Source organism: Bombina bombina, chromosome 2, assembly GCF_027579735.1.
Source record: "Bombina bombina isolate aBomBom1 chromosome 2, aBomBom1.pri, whole genome shotgun sequence".
In the NCBI taxonomy this organism is placed as follows: domain Eukaryota; kingdom Metazoa; phylum Chordata; class Amphibia; order Anura; family Bombinatoridae; genus Bombina; species Bombina bombina.
In genome coordinates, this window is record NC_069500.1 from 1,227,384,862 (window position 1) to 1,227,408,582 (window position 23,721).

At 38.5% G+C, this 23,721-nt stretch overlaps 1 protein-coding gene across 5 annotated transcripts in view; it reads left to right on the forward strand.

The window, feature by feature from the left end:
* Positions 1-23,721, forward strand: part of FRYL (FRY like transcription coactivator) — a 916,813-nt gene that overhangs the window by 751,662 nt on the left and 141,430 nt on the right. For all 5 annotated transcript variants that reach the window (XM_053703981.1, XM_053703978.1, XM_053703979.1 and 2 more), the window contains 2 exons: positions 13,212-13,333; positions 15,219-15,406. In XM_053703981.1, coding sequence (XP_053559956.1) covers positions 13,212-13,333; positions 15,219-15,406 — 310 coding nt within the window. The remainder of the gene's footprint in view (positions 1-13,211; positions 13,334-15,218; positions 15,407-23,721) is intronic.

Here is a 23,721-nt window from a genome sequence, read left to right on the forward strand (position 1 = left end):
GGCACATAGCTTTATAGCTTATACTTCACATCACAGAATATCTTAGTCCTGAACTATAGTGTCTTTCTTTCCTATGACATGGAGAGTCCACGATTTCATTCCAATTACTAGTGGGATATTCAACTCCTGGCCAGCAGGAGGAGGCAAAGAGCACCCCAGCAAAGCTGTTAAGTGTAACTTCCCTTACCCATAACCCCCAGTCATTCTCTTTGCCTCTGTCAATGGAGGTTGTGTGTAGATGGTGTCTGAAGATTTTTAATCCTTTAATGCAGAGCTTTCCAAACTTTTTATGTTGGTGACACACTTTTTAGACCTACAACATTTGGCGACGCAGTAAAACAGGAGGTTAAACTAACTTGTTTTAAGAGATACAGACACATACATAAATTATATAATAACAAAATGTATTTGCAAGTAACAGTATGTATGTGCAAACAAAGTTTAATAACACCAATAGCTACTTACTATTTTAATATGCTGTATAAGGTTGATGGGATGAACACAGTTTCTGAATATTTAGTGGAATATTAGATTAAGACACTCGCATTTCATCATCAAGCATTTGTAAGCTTTCACTTCCTATCCATATATCAAGAGCAGGAGCAGGAATCCACTACTGGGAACTAGCTGCAGAAAAAAAACACTTTGACTTCTAACTTCATCTCAGCGTTTAAGCTGCTGCCCTCAGAGCTCTGCGAGTCCGACTGACTACTGCCCGTGCTGCAAACACACTGCTGTGTCACTCACTGACTACACGAACAGTCAGAAGCCAATGTGCCGCCAATGGGAATAGTTTTAGTTCCCGCTAAGCTGCGCCAATAGGTTAAGATGATCTGTGACCCACTAGGTATCAATCACGTGACAACCACGTGATATGCGTAGCAGGCAGACGGAAAGTCAGAAACCCCAAAATAAAATAAAATTTTTAAAAATTTGTGCTGAAGCAGAGACACTCCTACACACTGCTGCTCACACACAGTTTGGAAAGCACTGCTTTAATGGGTACTTTTCCCTGCAAGCAAGTATTGGGGTCTAGCTGTGTCCATGTCAATCTCTTTAGTAAAAGTAATGGTGGCTTTTAGCAGTTAGAAGGTGGCGAGGTGGTCTTTGCTTTACTTCTAACATTATTGCTACCCCTGTTATAGAATACCAGAGTTGGTTACTCTGTTCTCTCTTTTTCTACAGGTCCGTGGTAGACATGAAGGACTCTGCCACACCTTAGATGTCATTCCCTGCCGGACGGCAGGATCCACAGGTAAGTGCTTTCCTTCTATGTCAGAGGGTGACAGCACTCTTAGATTTATTTCTCCTGTGGACTATATGGAACCTACTGGGACCGACTACCCTCAAAAAGGTTTTTTTATTTAAACTATATATCCTCTGTTTAGGAAAATTTTACGGCCGAGCAGCTATCTGGCTTCTACAGGGGTCTGGGATTTTGTTACATTCTCTGCCGGGTTATATACGGTAACCCAGGCTGTATGTGTGGGTTCTGGGTGTGGGAGCGACTTTTTTTTTCCCTACAATCCCTGCATGGTCTGTTATCACGGACTTTATAATCCAATCCCTCTTTACCATGAGGCATAGGTTGAGGATGTTTTTTTCACAGTCAGTTTGATCCCCTGATTTTGTACCGTTTTTTTTGTCCTTTTGTACCAAAGGGGCATTATAACAGATGAAGGTCCTGTTAAATTTGTTTTCCTCCCTCTCCACTATGTATTAGTGATCCTCTCCTACCTAGAAGCAGATTTGTGTAAATCAGCTAGTAACTGCGAGATTGGATTTCATATTTTATTATTTAATGACTATCGGCTACTAGGAACAGCCATTGTTGGCGGATGCAATAGCGTTAAGGTTCAGGCTCTACGGCTTGCCAGTTAACTATATGTTTAGCTTCTGTCGAAGACGCAGGTCTGACAGAATCAAAGGGGCTTTTATTTCAGTGTGCATTATACTGACCAACATGGCGCTTTTATTTTAAGTGCGTTGACAGAGAGGCCGCTTTCATAGGAGTGGCCTATTTCAATGCCGACGATCAGCATGAGCTCTCAAATTTACATATTCCCTGTTAGTGGCGATCGCACTGTGTGCCCTTATTTATCTCCATGCCCTTATTTCCTCCTTTTAGTAGGATGCGGGCTAGGTATTAGGGGTCTCCTAATGTGTTTTGTAGGAGGTATATGTGCTGGGACTAGTTTGGGTTCCATGCCGTTATGGTGAGCTTCAATTTAAATATTTTGCTTTATTCTTATGTCTATCCTCTTGGCGGAACTTACACACCACAGAGCTTAATCTGAATAAGTAGGGGTATTTATGTAATACTGCCCTATTATTCTTCTACGGTCTCTGATTTTTGTTATAATATACAGTATTTTATATACTTATTGTTGCTTTATTCACATTTTTCAATTATTAAAGGGACACTGAACCCAAATTTTTTTCTTTTGCGATTTAGATAGAGCATGCAATTTTAAGCAAATTTCTAATTTACTCCTATTATCAATTTTTCTTTGTTCTCTTGCTATCTTTATTTGGACAAGAAGGCATCTAAGCTTTTTTTTTTGTGTTCAGAACTCTGGACAGCACTTTTTTATTGGTTGATGAATTTATCCACCAATCAGCAAAAACAACCCAGGTTGTTCACTAAAAATGGGCCGGCATCTAAACTTAGATTCTTGCATTTCAAATAAAGATACCAAGAGAATGAAGAAAATTTGATAATAGGAGTAAATTAGAAAGTTGCTTAAAATTTTATGCTCTAACAGAATCACGCAAGAAAAAATTTGGGTTCAGTGTCCCTTTAATCGTTGCTATGCAGACTGTGTGTGTTTTTGCCCAGGATCTGTTTTTTCTTTATTTTAGTAAAAATCTTCTTTGCTGAGATTTTGTCGCCATCTTGTGGCGACTTGATGGAAAGACATTTTCTTGCATTGCAATTTTAGCCCTTTCTATATGAAGTACCTCATACTAAACTTTTAGTATCTCTATAAGGAAGAGATTACCTAGCATTTAGAGAACTTTTGTAAGTTCTTTTTTAATTTTGTCCAAGGTTAGTTTTCCCTAGGACTCTATAGGTTTCTCCCTATTGTTATGTATTATCATGTCTATGATCATAATAGTACTTCCTCTCTCTCAAATTGAGGAGATTTTTCTTTTCCTGATAAGGATGGAGGAATTTTTTATTTTTTTTTATAAACATTTTTTATTGAGGTTGAGAGAGATCGTAACAAATAGTAACCAGTTTACACAGGTTAAATACAGAATCATGAAACTTCAAAGATTTACAGCAACAAGTATAAAATATTCCAATCAGTGTCTAATGTAGTCTAATAGCAAAGTAGGGATTAAGATAAAAGGAAATAACCTGTGTAAAGGTATTAAGAACCTCATTTTCTGTAAACCATATACTACGTGGCCTAACGGATCATGATGTGGTATAGATGCATAGATTTTGGGGAGTCTATTAATGAAGTATATAAAGCCTTTAGTATATAAACACCCGAGGACTAGATAAACAATGAGCATTCCTACATGCGTAAGTGGGTAGTAAACTGGTTTGAATTATGGTTTGAAGGAGTCAGTGGACAAGGGCCACTTTAATATTGGGGGGGAGGGGGAGCGGGCCATTATAAAGAATCCAAGTAATGAGATTCTACTGATTCTCGTTTAAGTACTGGTTTGGCTATCTACTTTATGTATATGAGTTTCTTTTGGTAAGTATATTTCCTTTTATTTATGACACTCTCAGTTATGGTTTGGCACTTTATATGTAAAGTTCTAAATATATGTTTTATACTTATATTTGTCATGATTCAGGTTAATCAGTATATTTCCTTCTTACAGACTGTCAGTTTCATTTTTGGGAAATGCATAAAAAAAAAAATATTTCTTACCTGAAATTTTTCAATTGGCTTTCTTTCTAAATTGCGGGCTGTTAGGCTTGCGGGAGCGCTAAATACTATAATTTATTGCGTCATTTTTGGCGCAAGACTTTTTTGCCGCAAGAATTACGTTTGTTGACGTTATGTCGTCATTTCCGGCATCTTAGTTGACGCCGAGAGTTTTCACGTAGTTGCGTCATCTATGACGCTCGTGTTTGTTGCAGACGTTTTTGGCGCCAAAGAATATTTGTCAGTTTGGGCGTCATACTTGGCTTTTTTGACTCAGGATAAAAAGTCTAAGGGTAAATTTAGGGCTCCTAACCGTTTTCGTTCCTTTCGTCAAAATAAGGAACAGAAAGCTGACCCTTCCCCTAAAGGAACGGTTTCCAATTGGAAGCCTTCTCCAGTCTGGAATAAATCCAAGCTTTTTAGGAAACCAAAGGCAGCCCCCAAGTCCGCATGAAGGTGCGGCCCTCATTCCAGCGCAGCTGGTAGGGGGCAGACTAAGATTTTTCAAAGATGTTTGGATCAATTCAATCCAAAATCATTGGATCCAGAACATTGTTTCTCAAGGGTACAGAATAGGTTTCAAGGTAAGACTGCCTGTGAGAAGTTTCTTTCTCTCACGCATTCCAGTGAACCCAGTAAAGGCTCAGGCTTTCCTGAAGTGTGTTTCAGACCTGGAGTTATCCGGGGTAATTGTGCCAGTTCCCTTTCCGGAACGGGATCTGTTTCCTTATTTGGACTATATCTTGGTACTTGCTCAGTCTTTACATTCTGCAGAATCTCACACAAATCAACTAGTGTTGTTTCTTCAAAGACATGGTTGGAGGATCAATTTACCAAAAAGTTCCTTGATTCCTCAGACAAGGGTAACCTTTTTAGGATTCCAAATAGATTCAGTATCCATGACTTTGTCTGACAGCGCAGGGGGTTTGGAAATTACCAATCAATATTTTGGAGCTCCGTGCGATTCTCAGAGCTCTTCAGTTTTGGCCTCTTCTGAAGAAAGAATCGTTGATTTGTTTTCAGACAGACAATGTCACAACCGTGGCGTATGTCAATCATCAAGGTGGGACTCACAGTCCTCTAGCTATGAAAGAAGTATCTCTGATACTTGCATGGGCGGAATCCAGTTCCTGTCTAATCTCTGCGGTCCATATCCCAGGTATAGACAATTGGGAAGCAGATTATCTCAGTCTCCAGACCTTACATCCGGGAGAATGGTCTCTTCCCCCAGATGTGTTTCTTCAGATTATTCAGATGTGGGGGCTTCCAGAAATAGATATGATGGCTTCTCATCTAAACAGGAAACTTCCCATGTATCTGTCCAGGTCCAGGGATCCTCAGGCAGAAGCAGTGGATGCGTTGTCACTTCCTTGGAATTATCAGCCTGCTTATGTTTTTCCGCCTCTAGTTCTTCCAAGAGTGATTTTCAAAATCATAATGGAACGTTCATTTGCACTGCTGGTGGCTCCAGCAAGGCCACACAGGTTTTGGTATGCGGATCTTGTTCGGATGTCCAGTTGCCAACCTTGGCCACTTCCGTTAAGGCCAGACCTTCTATCTCAAGGTCCATTTTTCCATCAGGATCTCAAATCATTAAATTTGAAGGTATGGAGATTGAACGCTTAGTCTTAGTCATAGAGGTTTCTCTGACTCAGTGATTAATACTATGTTGCAAGCTCGCAAATCTGTGTCTAGAAAGATTTATTACCGAGTTTGGAAGACTTACATTTCATGGTGTTCTTCTCATAAATTCTCTTGGCATTCTTTTAGAATTCCTAGGATTTTACAGTTTCTTCAGGATGGTTTGGATAAGGGGTTGTCTGCAAGTTCCTTGAAAGGACAAATCTCTGCTCTTTCTGTTCTGTTTCACAGAAAAATTGCTAATCTTCCTGATATTCATTGTTTTGTTCAGGCTTTGGTTCGTATCAAGCCTGTCATTAAGCCAATTTCTCCTCCTTGGAGTCTTAATTTGGTTTTGAGGGCTTTACAGGCTCCTCCGTTTGAGCCTATGCATTCTTTGGACATTAAATTACTTTCCTGGAAAGTATTGTTCCTTTTGGCCATCTCTTCTGCTAGAAGAGTTTCTGAATTATCTGCTCTTTCTTGTGAGTTTCTTTTTCTGATTTTTCATCAGGATAAGGCGGTTTTGCGGACTTCATTTAAATTTTTACCTAAAGTTGTGAATTCCAACAACATTAGTAGAGAAATTGTTGTCCCTTCGTTGTGTCCTAATCCTAAGAGTTCTCTGGAAAGATATTTACATTCTTTGGATGTGGTAAGAGCTTTGAAATATTATGTTGACTAAAGATTTCAGAAAGACTTCTAGTCTATTTGTTATCTTTTCTGGTTCTAGGAAAGGTCAGAAGGCTTCTGCCATTTCTTTGGCATCTTGGTTAAAGCTTTTGATTCATCATGCTTATTCGGAGTCGGGTAAATCCCCGCTTCAGAGGATTACGGCTCACTCTACTAGGTCAGTTTCTACTTCCTGGGCTTTTAAGAATGAAGCTTCTGTTGATCAGATTTGCAAAGCAGTGACTTGGTCTTCTTTGCATACTTTTACTAAATTCTACCATTTTGATGTTTTCTCTTCTTCAGAAGCAGTTTTTGGTAGAAAAGTACTTCAGGCAGCTGTTTCAGTTTGATTCTTCTGCTTATAATTTCATTTTTTTTCATTATAAAGATTAAAACTTTTGATTTGGGTTGTGGATTAATTTTTCAGCGGAATTGGCTGTCTTTATTTTTATCCCTCCCTCTCTAGTGACTCTTGCGTGGAGTTCTACATCTTGGGTATTTGCTATCCCATACGTCACTAGCTCATGGACTCTTGCCAATTGCATGAAAGAAAACATAATTTATGTAAGAACTTACCTGATAAATTAATTTCTTTCATATTGGCAAGAGTCCATGAGGCCCACCCTTTTTATGGTGGTTATGATTTTTTTGTATAAAGCACAATTATTCTAGTTCCTTGTTGATGCTTTCGCTCCTTTCTTATCACCCCACTTCTTGGCTATTCGTTAAACTGAATTGTGGGTGTGGTGGGGGGTGTATTTATAGGCATTTTGAGATTTGGAAAACTTTGCCCCTCCTGGTAGGAATGTATATCCCATACGTCACTAGCTCATGAACTCTTGCCAATATGAAAGAAATGAATTTATCAGGTAAGTTCTTACATAAATTATGTTTTTCCTATCCAGAACAATGGGGAAAGTGTGGGAATAAGTAGATGAATGGCACAACCACCTTTATTATTAGCTGGTGCCACACACCAAGCCTTTATACCTGAGCATCTTCAGTTATCCTAAATTATACTTGTCCTACCAAACCCAGCCAGTTAGAAAAACATACATTCTAGCTAATCACTAACTTGGTAAGCTTATCTTTAAAAATCTAAGATCCAAGGTAATAAAGCACAAAGGCAGATCTGATCAAGGATTATTAAATATTTTAGTTTTCTTAAAAATAATAGGAATTAAAAGGACATTAAACACTTAAAGATTGTATTATACAAATGTTAAATGTTTATTAAATGTAATATACTTTCATCAAATATTGTGTCCCCTTTTCCTGTAATTTAAATGGACTTTAAACTTATGTGCTCAGCTACAAAAGAACAGTAACTACTCACTATAAAGAGTGGGGGGAAAAATCCTAAAAAAATATTACTAGGAACATGCTACAAGCCTCCCAACATTAGTGACCCAGAGGAAACTCAACTACTAATGCAAATAGGTAAGGCTGCTAATAACAGTGCTGTAATTATGGGAGATTTTAACTACCCTGATATAAACTGGGCCAATGAAACTAGTAATTCAGCTAAGGGGGATAGATTTTTAAATGTTCTCAGGGATAACTTCTTGTCACAATTAATAGAGGAGCCAACTAGGAGTAAAGCTATATTGGATTTAGTGCTATCAAACAATACAGATATAATATCAAACATAGAAGTCAAAGAACATTTGGGTAACAGTGATCATAACATGGTCACATTTGAAATCTCTTTTCATATGCAGTGTTTTAAAGGCTTAACTAAGACTTTTAATTTCAAGAAAGCAAAATTCAACGATTTAAGGAAATCATTAAATAATATAAATTGGGACAATGTATTTTCTAATAAAAATACAGAGGATAAATGGATAATATTTAAAAATTTGTTAAATAAATATACATATCAATACATACCATATGGTTATAAAAATAAAAAAAATAAGCCGTTATGGCTAAATATAAATGTGTTAAAAGAAATTAGGAAAAAACGTAGGGCATTTAAATTATTAAAAGAAAATAGTACAGACTCAGCATACAATATTTATAAGGAATGTAACAAAGCATGCAAAAAAGCAATCAAATTAGCCAAAATTGAATATGAAAAATTAATTGCCAAGGATTCTAAGTCTAACCCTAAAAGGTTCTTTAAGTACATAAATAGCAAAAAATCTAAGAAGGATAATATAGGTACATTAAAATGTGTGGAGGGTAGCATGATAAATAATGACAGGGAGAAGGCTGAGGTACTAAACCAGTTTTTTTCTTCAGTATACACAAGAGAGGAACCATTGAATGATACTTTGGAACAGAATAGAACATGCCAGTCCATACCACTAACTGGGTTTTGTTTAGAGGATATCAGGAAAAAACTAAAAAATATTAAGGTAAATAAAACTCCAGGCCCAGATGGAATACACCCAAGGGTGTTAAGTGAACATAGCACTGTTATAGACAAACCTTTACTCTTAATTTTTCAAGACTCATTATCCTCAGGCATGGTACCCCAGGATTGGCGTAAAGCTGATGTGGTGCCACTCTTCAAAAAGGGAAGCAGGGATGATCCAGGAAGCTATAGACCAGTTAGTCTGACATCAATAGTGGGGAAGATATTTGAAGGGATTATAAGGGATTATATTGATGAGCATATTCGTGTAACCAAGATTATGAGTTCTAATCAGCATGGCTTTAGGAGAAATAGATCATGTCAAACTAATCTAATTAGATTCTACGAGGAAGTAAGTAAAAATATAGATAAAGGGGAATCAGTTGATGTGATATACTTAGATTTTGCAAAGGCATTTGATACAGTGCCACATGAGAGATTAATGCACAAAATTAAGGGACTGGGAATAGCTGAAAATGTTAGCTCATGGATAAATAACTGGATAAAAGATAGGGAGCAACGAGTAGCAGTAAATGGATCATACTCAGATTGGACAAAGGTAATCAGTGGCGTCCCCCAGGGATCAGTACTGGGCCCTGTTCTTTTTAATATTTTTATAAATGACTTGGAGCAAGGATTAAATAGCGACATCTCTATTTTTGCAGATGATACTAAGTTAAGTAAGGTCATTAGGTCAGAGCAGGATGAACTCTCTTTGCAAAGGGATTTGCTAAAATTAGAACTATGGGCAAGTGAATGGAAAATGAGATTTAATACGGAAAATGTAAGGTTCTACATTTTGGAAGTAAAAATAAGCAGGCTATGTATTTTTTAAATGGGACAAGACTTAGCCAAACACAGGAGGAAAGGGATTTGGGAGTAGTAATAGATAACAAGCTAAAGATGAGTGCACAATGCAGGGCAGCGGCTTCAAAGGCTAATAAGATACTAGCATGTATTAAAAGAGGCATTGATTCAAGGGAGGAAAGCATAATTCTGTCATTATATAAAGCCCTGGTAAGACCTCACCTTGAGTTTGGAGTGCAGTTCTGGGGACCGATTGCTAAAAAAGATATTGCAGAACTAGAAAAAGTTCAGAGAAGGGCCACAAAGCTAATAAGGGGATTGGAGAAATTATCCTATGAGGAGAGGCTAGCCAAACTGGGTCTGTTCTCTTTAGAAAAAAGGCGCTTGAGAGGTGACATGATTACTTTATATAAATATATTCAAGGCCCATATACAGAGATGGCAGAAGCTCTTTTTATTCCAAGAAAATTGGTTCTGACAAGAGGTCATAATTTAAGGTTGGAGGAAAGGAGATTTAATCTCCTGCAACGGAAACGTTTTTTCACTGTAAGAGCAATAAAATTGTGGAACTCATTACCAAAGGAGGTAGTGAATGCCAATACCATAGATACATTTAAAAATAGTCTGGATAAATTTCTGTATATAAACAAAATTCATGGATATGATTGCTAGTATTAAATGGGTCACATTTTAATGGGGTTATTTAAGCTTAACTGGAGCTTTTTGTAAGTATTTTAGATTTGTATAGGTTGAACTCGATGGACTTCAGTCTTTTTTCAACCTTATCTACTATGTTACTATGTTACTATGTTTTTGCATTTCATCCTGGTTCTGCAGCTCTTTACAAATCCGTTCCCCTGTTTTAATAGCTTAAAGGGACACTGAACCTACATTTATTCTTTCATGATTCAGATAGAGCATGCAATTTTAAGCAACTTTCTAATTTACTCCTATTATCAATTTTTATTCATTCTCTTGCTATCTTTATTTGAAAAAGAAGGTATCTAAGCTTTTTTTTTTTTGGTTCAGGACTCTGGAAAGGACTTTTTTATTGGTGGATGAATTTATCCACCAATCGGCAAGGACAACCCAGGTTGTTCACCAAAAAATGGGCCGGCATCTAAACTTATATTCTTGCATTTCAAATAAAGATACCAATAGAATGAAGAAAATTTGATAATAGGAGTAAATTAGAAAGTTGCTTAAAATGTCATGATCTATCTGAATCACAAAAGAAAAAATTTGGGTTCAGTGTCCCTTTAAAGGTGCAAGATACTAAAGCCCCGTCTCCTTGTACTGGGGGCTGCCATCTTGGAGCTCAGGTATTCTAACAGATTGTGACAAAAACTGTGCACACTCACAGATCAGTAATATTGTCTACTTTTTACAGTTGCATAATGTGCGTCAGGTTATTGTGCATGATAGATTATGTGAGCTTTACATTTTTTAATTTTTTACAGTTACACAAAATATATTTTAAAAAGCAACAATATTATAGAGCAATGCAGCCACAACATGAATGTACAGCTCCTGCTTTGTATCGTGCACACTAACCTGAAACACAATATACAGCTGTAAAAAAATAGGCAATATTGCTGATCTGTGAGTGTAAGTTATGTCCCGCGGTTTAATGTCCCTTTAACCTAGAATATTGTAGCTTTATGTAAAGTAATGGTTGCCACCCTTTTGTAACTAGTTATACTAGATTTAAAAACCTATTCTTATAAGATATCTCTAGAAATTAAAACTTTACACATGTCTTCAATATTTTAAACTAATATAATTATAGTATATTTATATTATTATTATTAATATTACTACATACTTATAAAAATGTAAACATGCTATTCTTAGGCTAATCTTTTCTTTGTATGCATCCTTATAGCTAACATTTCTTTAGTGTTTAATGTCCCTTTAAGTAACATGGAAAATATAAAATATTGTTGCAGAAAATGAAATAATGCAGAAACTCCTAAACTTGTATCGGAAAATAACCCTGAAAACTTCAGGAACTTGTAGTATCATAGTTGTCACGGCCTGTTAAACAATATCAGTTCATGTACCTCTTAACCTAGATATGTATGTATCATTTATGAAACCAGTGAGGATGTAAAGCTAAATGTTTCATAAATGAAGATTTATCTTTGCCAAGGAAACTTTGTGAACTAATTAGCAATCAGAGTCTTAGTTTGCTATTCACAATTATTGGCAGTTAGAGAGTTTAGTTTTACAGCAGTAAATTTTAGGTAGCAATGAGCAGCGTAATAAGTTAGTTACAACTTTAACCCCTCTGTAAGAATATGCAGTAAAGTATGTAAACAGTAGTCTGACCTGAAATCCAGGGAGCAGAGGGAAGATTTCATACACACGCTGAGTGCTGCAGTGTCTCTGAGAGTGAGAGCGGTCCTGGCTGTAGCTGATGACGTCAGCGCTTCACTCTCAGGCTGTGTGCTGGAAATCTCGGTGTTGTGATACACACGCTGCTGGCTACAGGAAAGCTGGAGGAGAGGTGAGACCGGACTGAGAGCGGATGGTATTCAACAAAGTGATATCCTCTTGGAGGTTGCTCTGGAAGGAGGTCTTCATTAAGAGGTAGATGTAAGCATACAAGAAGCTGCTTAGATTACTAGGTTTCTCTGGAACTCAGTTGGAGGAAATATGAAATTCACTATTCCTTAGTAGGAGCAATTAGCTTTGAGGTGCTTGAGGCTAGGTAACTCTTAATTAACCAGCAAGGTGTGTTAGGAGGAGGTGCCTTTTATATGGTGTAGCTTAAAGGTATAGTATCAGTAACCATAGCAGGCAGTAACCCTTACAATAGTAAATGTTAAGTTTACACTGACGAGTTCCAACACACTATTACATAGGGCCAGAAGCACCACCGTTGGTCATATGATCTAAAGCAGAGGAGTTAGAGCACTGGCAGTTTTTGATATATATATTTTTTTTATTGTTCTAAAATAATTGTCTCAGCACATTAAACATACATTATATATATATATATATATATATTTTTTTTTTAATTATGGATTACATTATCTGCTTTGCAGAAGAGATATAATTACTCTGGTGACTATATCTCCATCTGTTTTCTTAAGCAGATCACTTCATTGAACCTTGTTGCTTTAATTTATTATATAATTCTGCTACCCTAATTAAAGGCTTGTTAATTTAATGTAAAAGCTGTACATCTGCCCCTTTCAATGACTTTCCAGTGCACATGTAGTCTCTTAACCCTTACAATGCAAGCTGTAACATGCAGCTTATTTAACCCTTTCCACACTAGGGAGAATAAATCATGGAGTTTTTATGATACCAGTGAGAACAACGCACAATAATTCCCTTACTATAGCACTAGGGTTGCCACCTCGGCCATGTTTTCCTGGACACTTATGAGTTAAACATGCTGCAGGGTAAGCAGGGAGGAACATGTACTCTGCTGTTCATTAGCACTATTCATGTGATGTCCAGAGCACAATACATGTTCCGTCCTGCTTACCCTGCAGCATGTGTAACTCATAAGTGTCCAGGAACACATGGCCGAGGTGGCAACCCTATATAGCACGTAGACACTGAACACATACCTCTGAATACGCAACATATTCATATAGCTGTCTTTTCTGTAGATAATATCTAGTATAATCTTTATTTACTATAGCCCACTCATTCAAACTAGACCATAGACTGCAAGGGAGGGCTTAAACACATTACTTCAGTATCATAATTATGGTGCTAAATTTTGCTTATTATTTACAATTGCATTAATTTTTCCATGTTAAGACAAATATTTTATTGGTATATTATAGATCCACTATCAAGAGCTATACATTCACTCCTATTCTATTTGTCTTTCTTATTTTTAGGAAGAAAGGGCCCCTTTGGAACCATGAGGATGTTTCGGCTAAGAATCCCAGCATTAAAAGTGCTGATCAACTTACTGTGTTCTTAAAACATGTGGTCTCTGTTTTTAAAAACTCAAGATCAGGTATATTCACTTTATAATGAATAGAGGGATTCACAGCTATAATGAATGTGTGTGTAACATTAAATTAAAGGGACAGTAAACACTTTATCACAATAAATTTCTGTTGTGTTGTTATAGAATAACGTATCAGCCAAGTCTTAATGTTTTTAAAACAAATTAACATCCTTTTTACTGCAATTAATTTCCAATAGCCAAACTTCACCCACCATTTTCCTTATTTGGAGGAGCCAATCTGGGCCTTAGTCTGCAGACAACAAGGCTAGCCACTGTCATAAAGTTAGTATAAAGTCAATTGTTTTGCAGTGGTTATCAATTAAAGCCAATAAGAGACAGATATGTAGCAGGGGTCTAGCACTGAGAGGTCAGCAGGTGCATTTCATGGTCTGAGTGTTAGAAATTGCTCTATTTTTGGAGCTAAATTACATAAAAAGGAGGCAAAATTAACCCCTTTACGACGTACCCTGTACGTCGCTGGTTCCTGCCTATAATAGTGCAGGTCTCACAGCCAGCGGCAAAACCCAGCACTATTAAGGCTGTGACACACTGCAAGCGATGCGGCACGAGGCGTTGCAACTGCTTTGCACCGAGTCTGAAGTTCAATTATTTCATCTCTGAGCGCGCAGCTTCGCAACCTGACGCAGCAGAGTGCTCAGAGATGAAAAGGCAGGACACACTGAGCGCGCACAGCTGCATCTACACACTGTGCGCCGCTCCACTTGCAGTGTGTCACAGCCTTTATAGCTTCCCTCCCTCCTGCAGGCGAGCTGAAATAGCGCAGCTGGCGGCGAAACCACGCTATTGAAAGAAGTGTGACGTACAATGTACGTTGCTGGTAGGTAAGTGGTTAATATTGAAAATATATTGTAACATTGTTTCATTACGCATAACTAAACATTTTATATAACAATCTCAAGTTGTTTACCGTCTCTGTTGAGATCCATTTACTAATAGAACCTTAACCCAAAATGAAATAAATCTACGCCATGCAGTACAAAGCCACATGCGCTATCTGAAAGATGAAAGTTTCATTTTGTATTTACTTTCTTTTTAAAGGGAAATATAACCCAATTTTTTATTTCATGATTCAGATACAACATACAATTTAATTTTATTATCAAAGTTTCTTAATTTTCTTGTTATTGTTTGTTGGTAAGCAGGAAGGTAAGCTCACATGCCTGCAGAACTATATGTCAGCCGTTTTGCAACAATGTTATACATTAGCAAGAGCACTAGATGGCAGCACTATTTCCTGTCATGTATTGTTACAGGCATGTGCACACTACCTACCTAGGTATCTCTTCATCAGAAAATAACATGAAAATGAAGCAAATTTCATACGAGAAGTAAATTAGATTTTTTTTTAAATTGTATTCTGTGTCTGAATAATGAAGGAAAAGTCATGGGTTTCATGTCCCTTTAAGTATATTGCAAAAATGATTATATTAAAATTGAAATGAACTCATGCAGATTTCAGTTATGTCCTGTCCCCAAAATCTTACAAAGGGGGCAGAGTCTTTGTCCAGATATGATTGATTGTTACTGAAGTTTTCCCCTTATCAGATCATTCAGCACAGGACATAAACACACCAAAGCATTTGTAACAGCACTGAAATACAACAAAAACCTTGTTTTATGACTAAGTAAACTGAAGTGGGAGTCTAATTTCAGCAATATTTAAGTTAATGATTAAATGAATTTGCTGTAAAACTGTGACTTTGTGCATTCTACAGTATTAATAGCTTTATGTTGGTGGGCAGTGTCTTTATGACATTTTATCATGTTTATGCTTCTATAACCATTCAATAAATATTGCTACAGGTGCTTATCTTATGTTTGCTTTACAATGGTAGGTTTTCAGATGTGTTTTTCTCTGCTGTCTCTGCAGGGTTTGCTCTAGAGCACCATCTGAGTGATGTGGCGTTGCAAACGGCATTATCTTGCTCATCTCGCCATTATGCTGGGCGCTCATTTCAGATATTTAGAGCTCTCAAGCAACCACTTTCTGCAGAAACACTTTCTGATGTTCTTTCCAGGCTCGTTGAGACTGTTGGAGATCCAGGGGAAGAGGCCCAGGTAAACCGGTCTATACGTTTATTACGAAATATGCACCCACTTTACATTTGTTCAAAATCAGATAATTATATTTATTTATAAACATTATTGTTATAATCCACTTTTATTTCTACCACAAAAAAACTTTGTACCATCTCCTACATTCTTATGCAAAATGTGTTTACAGTTAAAGGGACATAATACTCATATGCTAAATCACTTGAAACTGATGCAGTATAACTGTAGAAAGCTGACAGTAAAATATCACCTGAGCATCTTTATGTAAGAAAGGAAGATATTTTACCTCACAATTTCCTCAGCTTACTTCAGCTGTTGCTCAGCTGCAGGTAAAAAAATAAATAATGAAGAAATGAACAGCAGCCAATCAGCATCAGCAGTGCTGAGGTCATTAACTTTTACTGTGATCTCATGAGATTTCACTTAACTCTCATTTACAGATTTCATAGTTAACATCACTTTTAAGTGTTTCAACATTTGGGTATCATGGCCCTTTAAAGTGAAAGTAAATCCTAGCGTTTTGAAACAAATAAAGGGCACTTTCATTCATGAAGTATAAGATACTTCATGTAGAAAGCTCCTTTATTTGATTCAATCGATCGCCGCTCTTAGCTCCTACAGCAGAGCACAGCTAAAAAAAAAAATTTGGCTAAGAGGTGACGTTTTCACCTCTTAGCCAATAGCAGTGCGGTAAATCCGGCTTGGCGCCCATGGGAGCCGGATTTACCGCACGGCTATTGGCTAAGAGGTGAAAACGTCACCTGTTAGCCAAAAAAAATTTAAGCCATGGGCTGCAGTAGCAGCTAAAAACGGCAATCGATTGAAACAAATAAACGAGCTTTCTACATGAAGTATCTTATACTTCATGAATGAAAGTGCCCTTTATTTGTTTCAATAGTAAATCCTAGCGTTTGTAAAACGCTAGGATTTACTTTCACTTTAAGTCATATAATATGTATTTGATATAGTTGATAAAAATGGAGTCATGTCATTCTTGAATACACTTAAACTGTGTATAATGTCAAATCTGCTAGCATTATCATACAGCTCTTGGTAGACAACTTGGATGCAATTTCCATGCTATTACACATGATTATTAGCCTGTAGGTGTGCCCGATGCTGATATGTTTAGTGAATCAGTCCAGTATCTAGAATTATTATGGCTATCCACTGTAATGTAAAATTTGTTTCCCCTAAACATATTCCAAATTACTTGTTATACTTAACTGTAGAGTATTAAATGTATGGGGAATTGTTCATTCATGTTTATTTTTGTATTTGGAACAGTTGGTTTTGCTTGTTTAAACCATCTCCTATAGTTCTCAAGGACATGCCTATTGCAGTGGGGGCTGACTCTCTAGAAAGAGCAGACCTGCTCATGTTTCCATCTCTTTATACATAAAGTCTATTAGGGATTGAAATTCTAAATAAGGCCAGATGTTCATTAAGCAAAACCAGCTAATTCAGATACAAAAATCCCTTTCCAACCCCCCACTTAGAGGTTAATTTGTGCTGCTCCTGTTTTATGTATTCCTTATTACAAATACAAGAGTATTCATATTTTCAATGTAGTTGGCAGTTTTAACAAATCAAAAGTAGCTATTTCAACTGACAACATTAAGTAAATGAGATGTTTGCAAACAATTTAATTTACTCCAGCAGGTAAAATGGATCATTTGGAACACATTAGAGAAGAGAAATAAAAGCTACTTTTTGTTTTTATTCTGCTGTACCATTGTCCTTGCACCAATAGAGCTGTGCAGGTGTCCTTATCGGCCAGTAAACAGTTCATCTGTAGCAATCAGTTTCCGTTTCATTATCACTTAAAATTAGTTTAATTATCCTTTCTCCTGTTAAGTGTAGTCAGTCCACGGGTCATCATTACTTCTGGGATATTAACTCCTCCCCAACAGGAAGTGCAAGAGGATCACCCAAGCAGAGCTGCTATATAGCTCCTCCCCTCTACGTCACACCCAGTCATTCTCTTGCACCCAACTAATAGATAGGATGTGTGAGAGGACTGTGGTGATTATACTTAGTTTTTATATCTTCAATCAAAAGTTTGTTATTTTAAAACAGCACCGGAGTGTGTTGTTCCTTCTCAGGTAGAATTTGAAGAAGAATCTACCTGAGTTTTTGGATGATTTTAGCCGGCGTAGCTAAGATTCATTTTGCTGTTCTCGGCCATTCTGAGGAGTGAGGTAAACTTCAGATCAGGGGACAGCGGGCAGGTTCACCTGCAAAGAGGTATGTTGCAGTATATTATTTTCTGAGGAATGGAATTGACTAAGAAAATACTGCCAATACCGATATAATGTAAGTTCAGCCTTAAATGCAGTAGTAGCAACTGGTATCAGGCTGTTATGTATATATGTTTACACTTCAGTATTCTGGGGAATGGCACTTCACTGGGATAATACTATATGCATATATCTTTTAGCCTAACTTGCAGTGGGAACGACTAGCAGCAGGCTGTTTAATGACATTTCATATTATTTGATTTTAAACGTTTTGCTGGCATGTTAAATCGTTTAATTATCTGAGGTACTGGGTGAAAAATTGTTTTGGGCACTGTTTTTCCACTTGGCTGTCGTTTATTTTAATTTAAGACAATTTACTGAACTTCCCTCACTGCTGTGTGTGAGGGGGAGGGGCCTATTTTGGCGCTTTTGCTACGCATCAGAAATTCAGTCACAAGTCTGTTTCTCTCCCTGCATGATCCGGATCGTCTCTACAGAGCTCAAGGGTCCTCAAAAATTATTTTGAGGGAGGTAATCACTCACAGCAGACCTGTGAGATTGTGCTTTGACTGTGATAAAAAACGTTTATATTTTGTACATTTTTTTCTGCTATTAAGGGTTAGTTATCCATTGCTAATGGGGGCAATCCTTTGCTAAATTTATGCCTTTACCGGGAAAAATTTGGTTTTTATAATTTCTCCGGTTCATTGTTATTCAACTGTCATAGTTTTTTTTCTGTGCTTCTTAAAGGCACAGTGCGTTTTTCATATTACTTGTAAATTGAGTTGAAAAGTATTTCCAAGCTTGCTATTTTAATTGCTAGTTTGTTAAACATGTCTGAGGAATATCTCTGTGCTATATGTGCAAAAGCCAAGGTGGAGCCCAATAGAAATTTATGTACTAATTGCATTGATGCTACTTTAAATAAAAGTCAATCTGTACAAATTGAACATCATTCACCAAACAACGAGGGGGAAGTTATGCCGACTAACTTGCCTCACGTGTCAGTACCTGCATCTCCCGCTCGGGAGGTGCGTGATATTGTAACGCCGAGTACTTCAGGGCGGCCATTACAAATCACACTACAGGACATGGCTAATGTTATGACTGAAGTTTTGTCTAAATTACCAGAACTTAGAGGTAAGCGAGATCACTCTGGGGTGAGAACAGAGTGCGCTGATAATAATAGGGCCATGTCAGATACTGCGTCACAATTTGCAGAACATGAGGACGGAGAGCTTCAATCTGCAGGTGACGGATCTGATCCAAATAGAGTGGATTCAGACATTTCAAATTTTAAGTTTAAACTAGAAAACCTCCGTGTACTGCTAGGGAAGGTATTAGCGGCTCTGAATGATTGTAACACCGTTGCAATCCCAGAGAAATTATGTAGGCTGGATAGATACTATGCAGTACCAGCGAGTACTGACGTATTTCCTATACCCAAGAGACTTACAGAGATAATTACTAAGGAGTGGGATAGGCCCGGTGTACCCTTTTCCCCCCCTCCTGTATTTAGAAAAATGTTTCCAATAGACGCCACCACACGGGACTTATGGCAGATGGTCCCTAAGGTGGAGGGAGCGGTTTCTACTCTGGCTAAGCGTACCACTATCCCGGTGGAGGATAGCTGTGCCTTTTCAGATCCAATGGATAAAAAATTAGAGGGTTACCTTAAGAAAATGTTTGTTCAACAAGGTTTTATATTGCAACCCCTTGCATGTATTGCGTCTGTCACGGCTACGGCCGCATTTTGGTCCGAGTCTCTGGAAGAGACTCTTGACTCAATAACTATAGATGAGATTTCAAATAAGCTTAAAACCCTTAAGCTAGCTAATTCATTTATTTCAGATGCCGTAGTACATTTAACTAAACTTACGGCTAAGAATTCCGGATTCGCCATTCAGGCACGTAGAGCACTGTGGCTAAAATCCTGGTCAGCTGATGTTACTTCTAAATCAAAATTACTTAACATACCTTTCAAAGGGCAGACCTTATTCGGGCCCGGTTTGAAAGATATTATCGCTGACATTACAGGAGGTAAAGGCCATGCCCTGCCTCAAGACAGAGCCAAACCTAGGGCTAGACAGTCTAATTTTCGTGCCTTTCGTAACTTCAAGGCAGGAGCAGCATCAACTTCCTCTGCACCAAAACAGGAAGGAGCTGTTGCTCGCTACAGACAAGGCTGGAAACCTAACCAGTCCTGGAACAAGGGCAAGCAGGCCAGAAAACCTGCTGCTGCCCCTAAGACAGCATGAATTGAGGGCCCCCGATCCGGGAACGGATCTAGTGGGGGGCAGACTTTCTCTCTTCGCCCAGGCTTGGGCAAGAGATGTCCAGGATCCCTGGGCGTTAGAGATCATATCTCAGGGATATCTTCTGGACTTCAAAATCTCTCCCCCAAAAGGGAGATTTCATCTTTCAAGGTTGTCAACAAACCAAATAAAGAAAGAGGCGTTTCTACGCTGTGTACAAGATCTTTTACTAATGGGAGTGATCCACCCGGTTCCGCGGTCGGAGCACGGACAGGGGTTTTACTCAAATCTGTTTGTGGTTCCCAAGAAAGAAGGAACCTTCAGACCAATCTTGGATTTAAAGATCCTCAACAAATTCCTAAGAGTTCCATCGTTCAAAATGGAAACTATTCGGACAATCTTACCCATGATCCAAAAGGGTCAGTACATGACCACAGTGGATTTAAAGGACGCTTACCTTCACATACCGATTCACAAAGATCATTACCGGTATCTAAGGTTTGCCTTCCTAGACAGGCATTACCAGTTTGTAGCTCTTCCATTCGGATTGGCTACGGCTCCAAGAATCTTCACAAAGGTTCTGGGCGCTCTTCTGGCGGTACTAAGACCGCGAGGAATTTCGGTGGCTCCGTATATAGACGACATTCTGATACAAGCATCAAGCTTTCAAACTGCCAAGTCTCATACAGAGTTAGTACTGGCATTTCTAAGGTCGCATGGGTGGAAGGTGAACGAAGAGAAAAGTTCTCTCTTTCCACTCACAAGAGTTCCCTTCTTGGGGACTCTTATAGATTCTGTAGAAATGAAGATCTACCTGACAGAAGACAGGTTAACAAAGCTTCAAAATGCTTGCCGTGTCCTTCATTCCATTCAACACCCGTCAGTGGCTCAATGCATGGAGGTAATCGGCTTAATGGTAGCGGCAATGGACATAGTACCCTTTGCACGCCTACATCTCAGACCGCTGCAATTGTGCATGCTAAGTCAGTGGAATGGGGATTACTCAGATTTGTCCCCTACTCTGAATCTGGATCAAGAGACCAGAAATTCTCTTCTATGGTGGCTTTCTCGGCCACATCTGTCCAGGGGGATGCCATTCAGCAGACCAGATTGGACAATTGTAACAACAGACGCCAGCCTACTAGGTTGGGGCGCTGTCTGGAATTCCCTGAAGGCTCAGGGATCATGGACTCAGGAGGAGAGTCTCCTTCCAATAAACATTCTGGAATTGAGAGCAGTTCTCAATGCCCTTCTGGCTTGGCCTCAGTTAACAACTCGGGGGTTCATCAGGTTTCAGTCGGACAACATCACGACTGTAGCTTACATCAACCATCAAGGAGGGACAAGAAGCTCCCTAGCGATGATGGAAGTATCAAAGATAATTCGCTGGGCAGAGTCTCACTCTTGCCACCTGTCAGCGATCCACATTCCTGGAGTGGAGAACTGGGAGGCGGATTTCCTAAGTCGTCAGACTTTTCATCCGGGGGAGTGGGAACTTCATCCGGAGGTCTTTGCCCAAATACTTCGACTTTGGGGCAAACCAGAGGCAGATCTCATGGCGTCTCGCCAGAACGCCAAGCTTCCTTGTTACGGGTCCAGGTCCAGGGACCCGGGAGCGGTCCTGGTAGATGCTTTGACAGCACCTTGGACCTTCGGGATGGCCTATGTGTTTCCACCCTTCCCGATGCTTCCTCGATTGATTGCCAGGATCAAACAGGAGAGAGCATCGGTGATTCTAATAGCGCCTGCGTGGCCACGCAGGACCTGGTATGCAGATCTAGTGGGCATGTCATCCTGTCCACCTTGGTCTCTGCCTCTGAGACAGGACCTTCTAATTCAGGGTCCTTTCAAACATCAAAATCTAATTTCTCTGAAGCTGACTGCTTGGAAATTGAACGCTTGATTTTATCAAAGCGTGGATTTTCGGAGTCAGTAATTGATACCTTAATACAGGCTAGGAAACCTGTTACCAGAAAGATTTACCATAAAATATGGCGTAAATACTTACATTGGTGCGAATCCAAGAGTTACTCATGGAGTAAGGTTAGGATTCCTAGGATATTGTCTTTTCTACAAGAGGGTTTAGAAAAGGGTTTATCTGCTAGTTCCTTAAAGGGACAGATCTCAGCTCTGTCCATTCTTTTACACAAACGTCTGTCAGAAGTTCCAGACGTTCAGGCTTTTTGCCAGGCTTTGGCCAGGATTAAGCCTGTGTTTAAAACTGTTGCTCCACCATGGAGCTTAAATTTAGTTCTTAACGTTTTACAGGGTGTTCCGTTTGAACCCCTTCATTCCATTGATATTAAATTGTTATCTTGGAAAGTTCTGTTTTTAATGGCTATTTCCTCGGCTCGAAGAGTCTCTGAGTTATCGGCCTTACATTGTGATTCTCCTTATCTGATTTTTCATTCAGACAAGGTAGTTCTGCGTACTAAACCTGGGTTCTTACCTAAGGTAGTCACTAATAGGAATATCAATCAGGAGATTGTTGTCCCATCATTGTGTCCTAACCCTTCTTCAAAGAAGGAACGACTTCTACACAATCTGGATGTAGTTCGTGCCCTGAAATTTTATTTACAGGCAACTAAAGATTTTCGCCAAACTTCTTCCCTGTTTGTCGTTTATTCTGGACAGAGGAGAGGTCAAAAAGCTTCGGCTACCTCTCTCTCTTTTTGGCTTCGTAGCATAATACGTTTAGCCTATGAGACTGCTGGGCAGCAGCCTCCTGAAAGAATTACACCTCATTCTACTAGAGCTGTGGCTTCCACTTGGGCCTTTAAGAATGAGGCATCTGTTGAACAGATTTGCAAGGCTGCAACTTGGTCTTCTCTTCATACTTTTTCCAAATTTTACAAATTTGACACTTTTGCTTCTTCGGAGGCTGTTTTTGGGAGAAAGGTTCTTCAGGCAGTGGTCCCTTCCGTATAAAGATCCTGCCTGTCCCTCCCGTCATCCGTGTACTTTAGCTTTGGTATTGGTATCCCAGAAGTAATGATGGCCCGTGGACTGACTACACTTAACAGGAGAAAACATAATTTATGATTACCTGATAAATTCCTTTCTCCTGTAGTGTAGTCAGTCCACGGCCCGCCCTGTTTTTTATGGCAGGTCTATATTTTTAAATTATACTCCAGTCACCACTGCACCCTATAGTTTCTCCTTTCTCGTTTGGTTCTTGGTCGAATGACTGGGTGTGACGTAGAGGGGAGGAGCTATATAGCAGCTCTGCTTGGGTGATCCTCTTGCACTTCCTGTTGGGGAGGAGTTAATATCCCAGAAGTAATGATGACCCGTGGACTGACTACACTACAGGAGAAAGGAATTTATCAGGTAAGCATAAATTATGTTTTTTTTATGCATTTTTAACATTTTTAATTGCTTCTCTTTCATTTGTATGAATGTATTTTTTGTTTAATTTCCCATTGGAGTTTTTCCACAGCTACTGGTGTTAAAGGAATAGTCTAGTAAAAATTAAATTTCATGATTCAGATAGAGCATGCAATTTTAAGCAACTTTCTAATTTACTTCTATTATCATTTTTTCTTCGTTCTCTTGGTATCTTTATTTGAAAAAGCAGGAGTCGGACCATTTTTTGCTCCAATACCAATAGAACAAAGAAAAATTGATAAATTAAAAAGTTGCTTAAAATTGCATGCTCTATCTTAATCATGAAAGTTTAATTTTGACTAGACTATTCCTTTAACAGACAATGTAAGAAAAATGCATTCGTATTAAAGGGACATTATACACTCTATTTTTCTTTGCATATATGTTTTGTAGATGATCCATTTATTTAGCCCATACAGGGGTTTCTTTTGTGGGT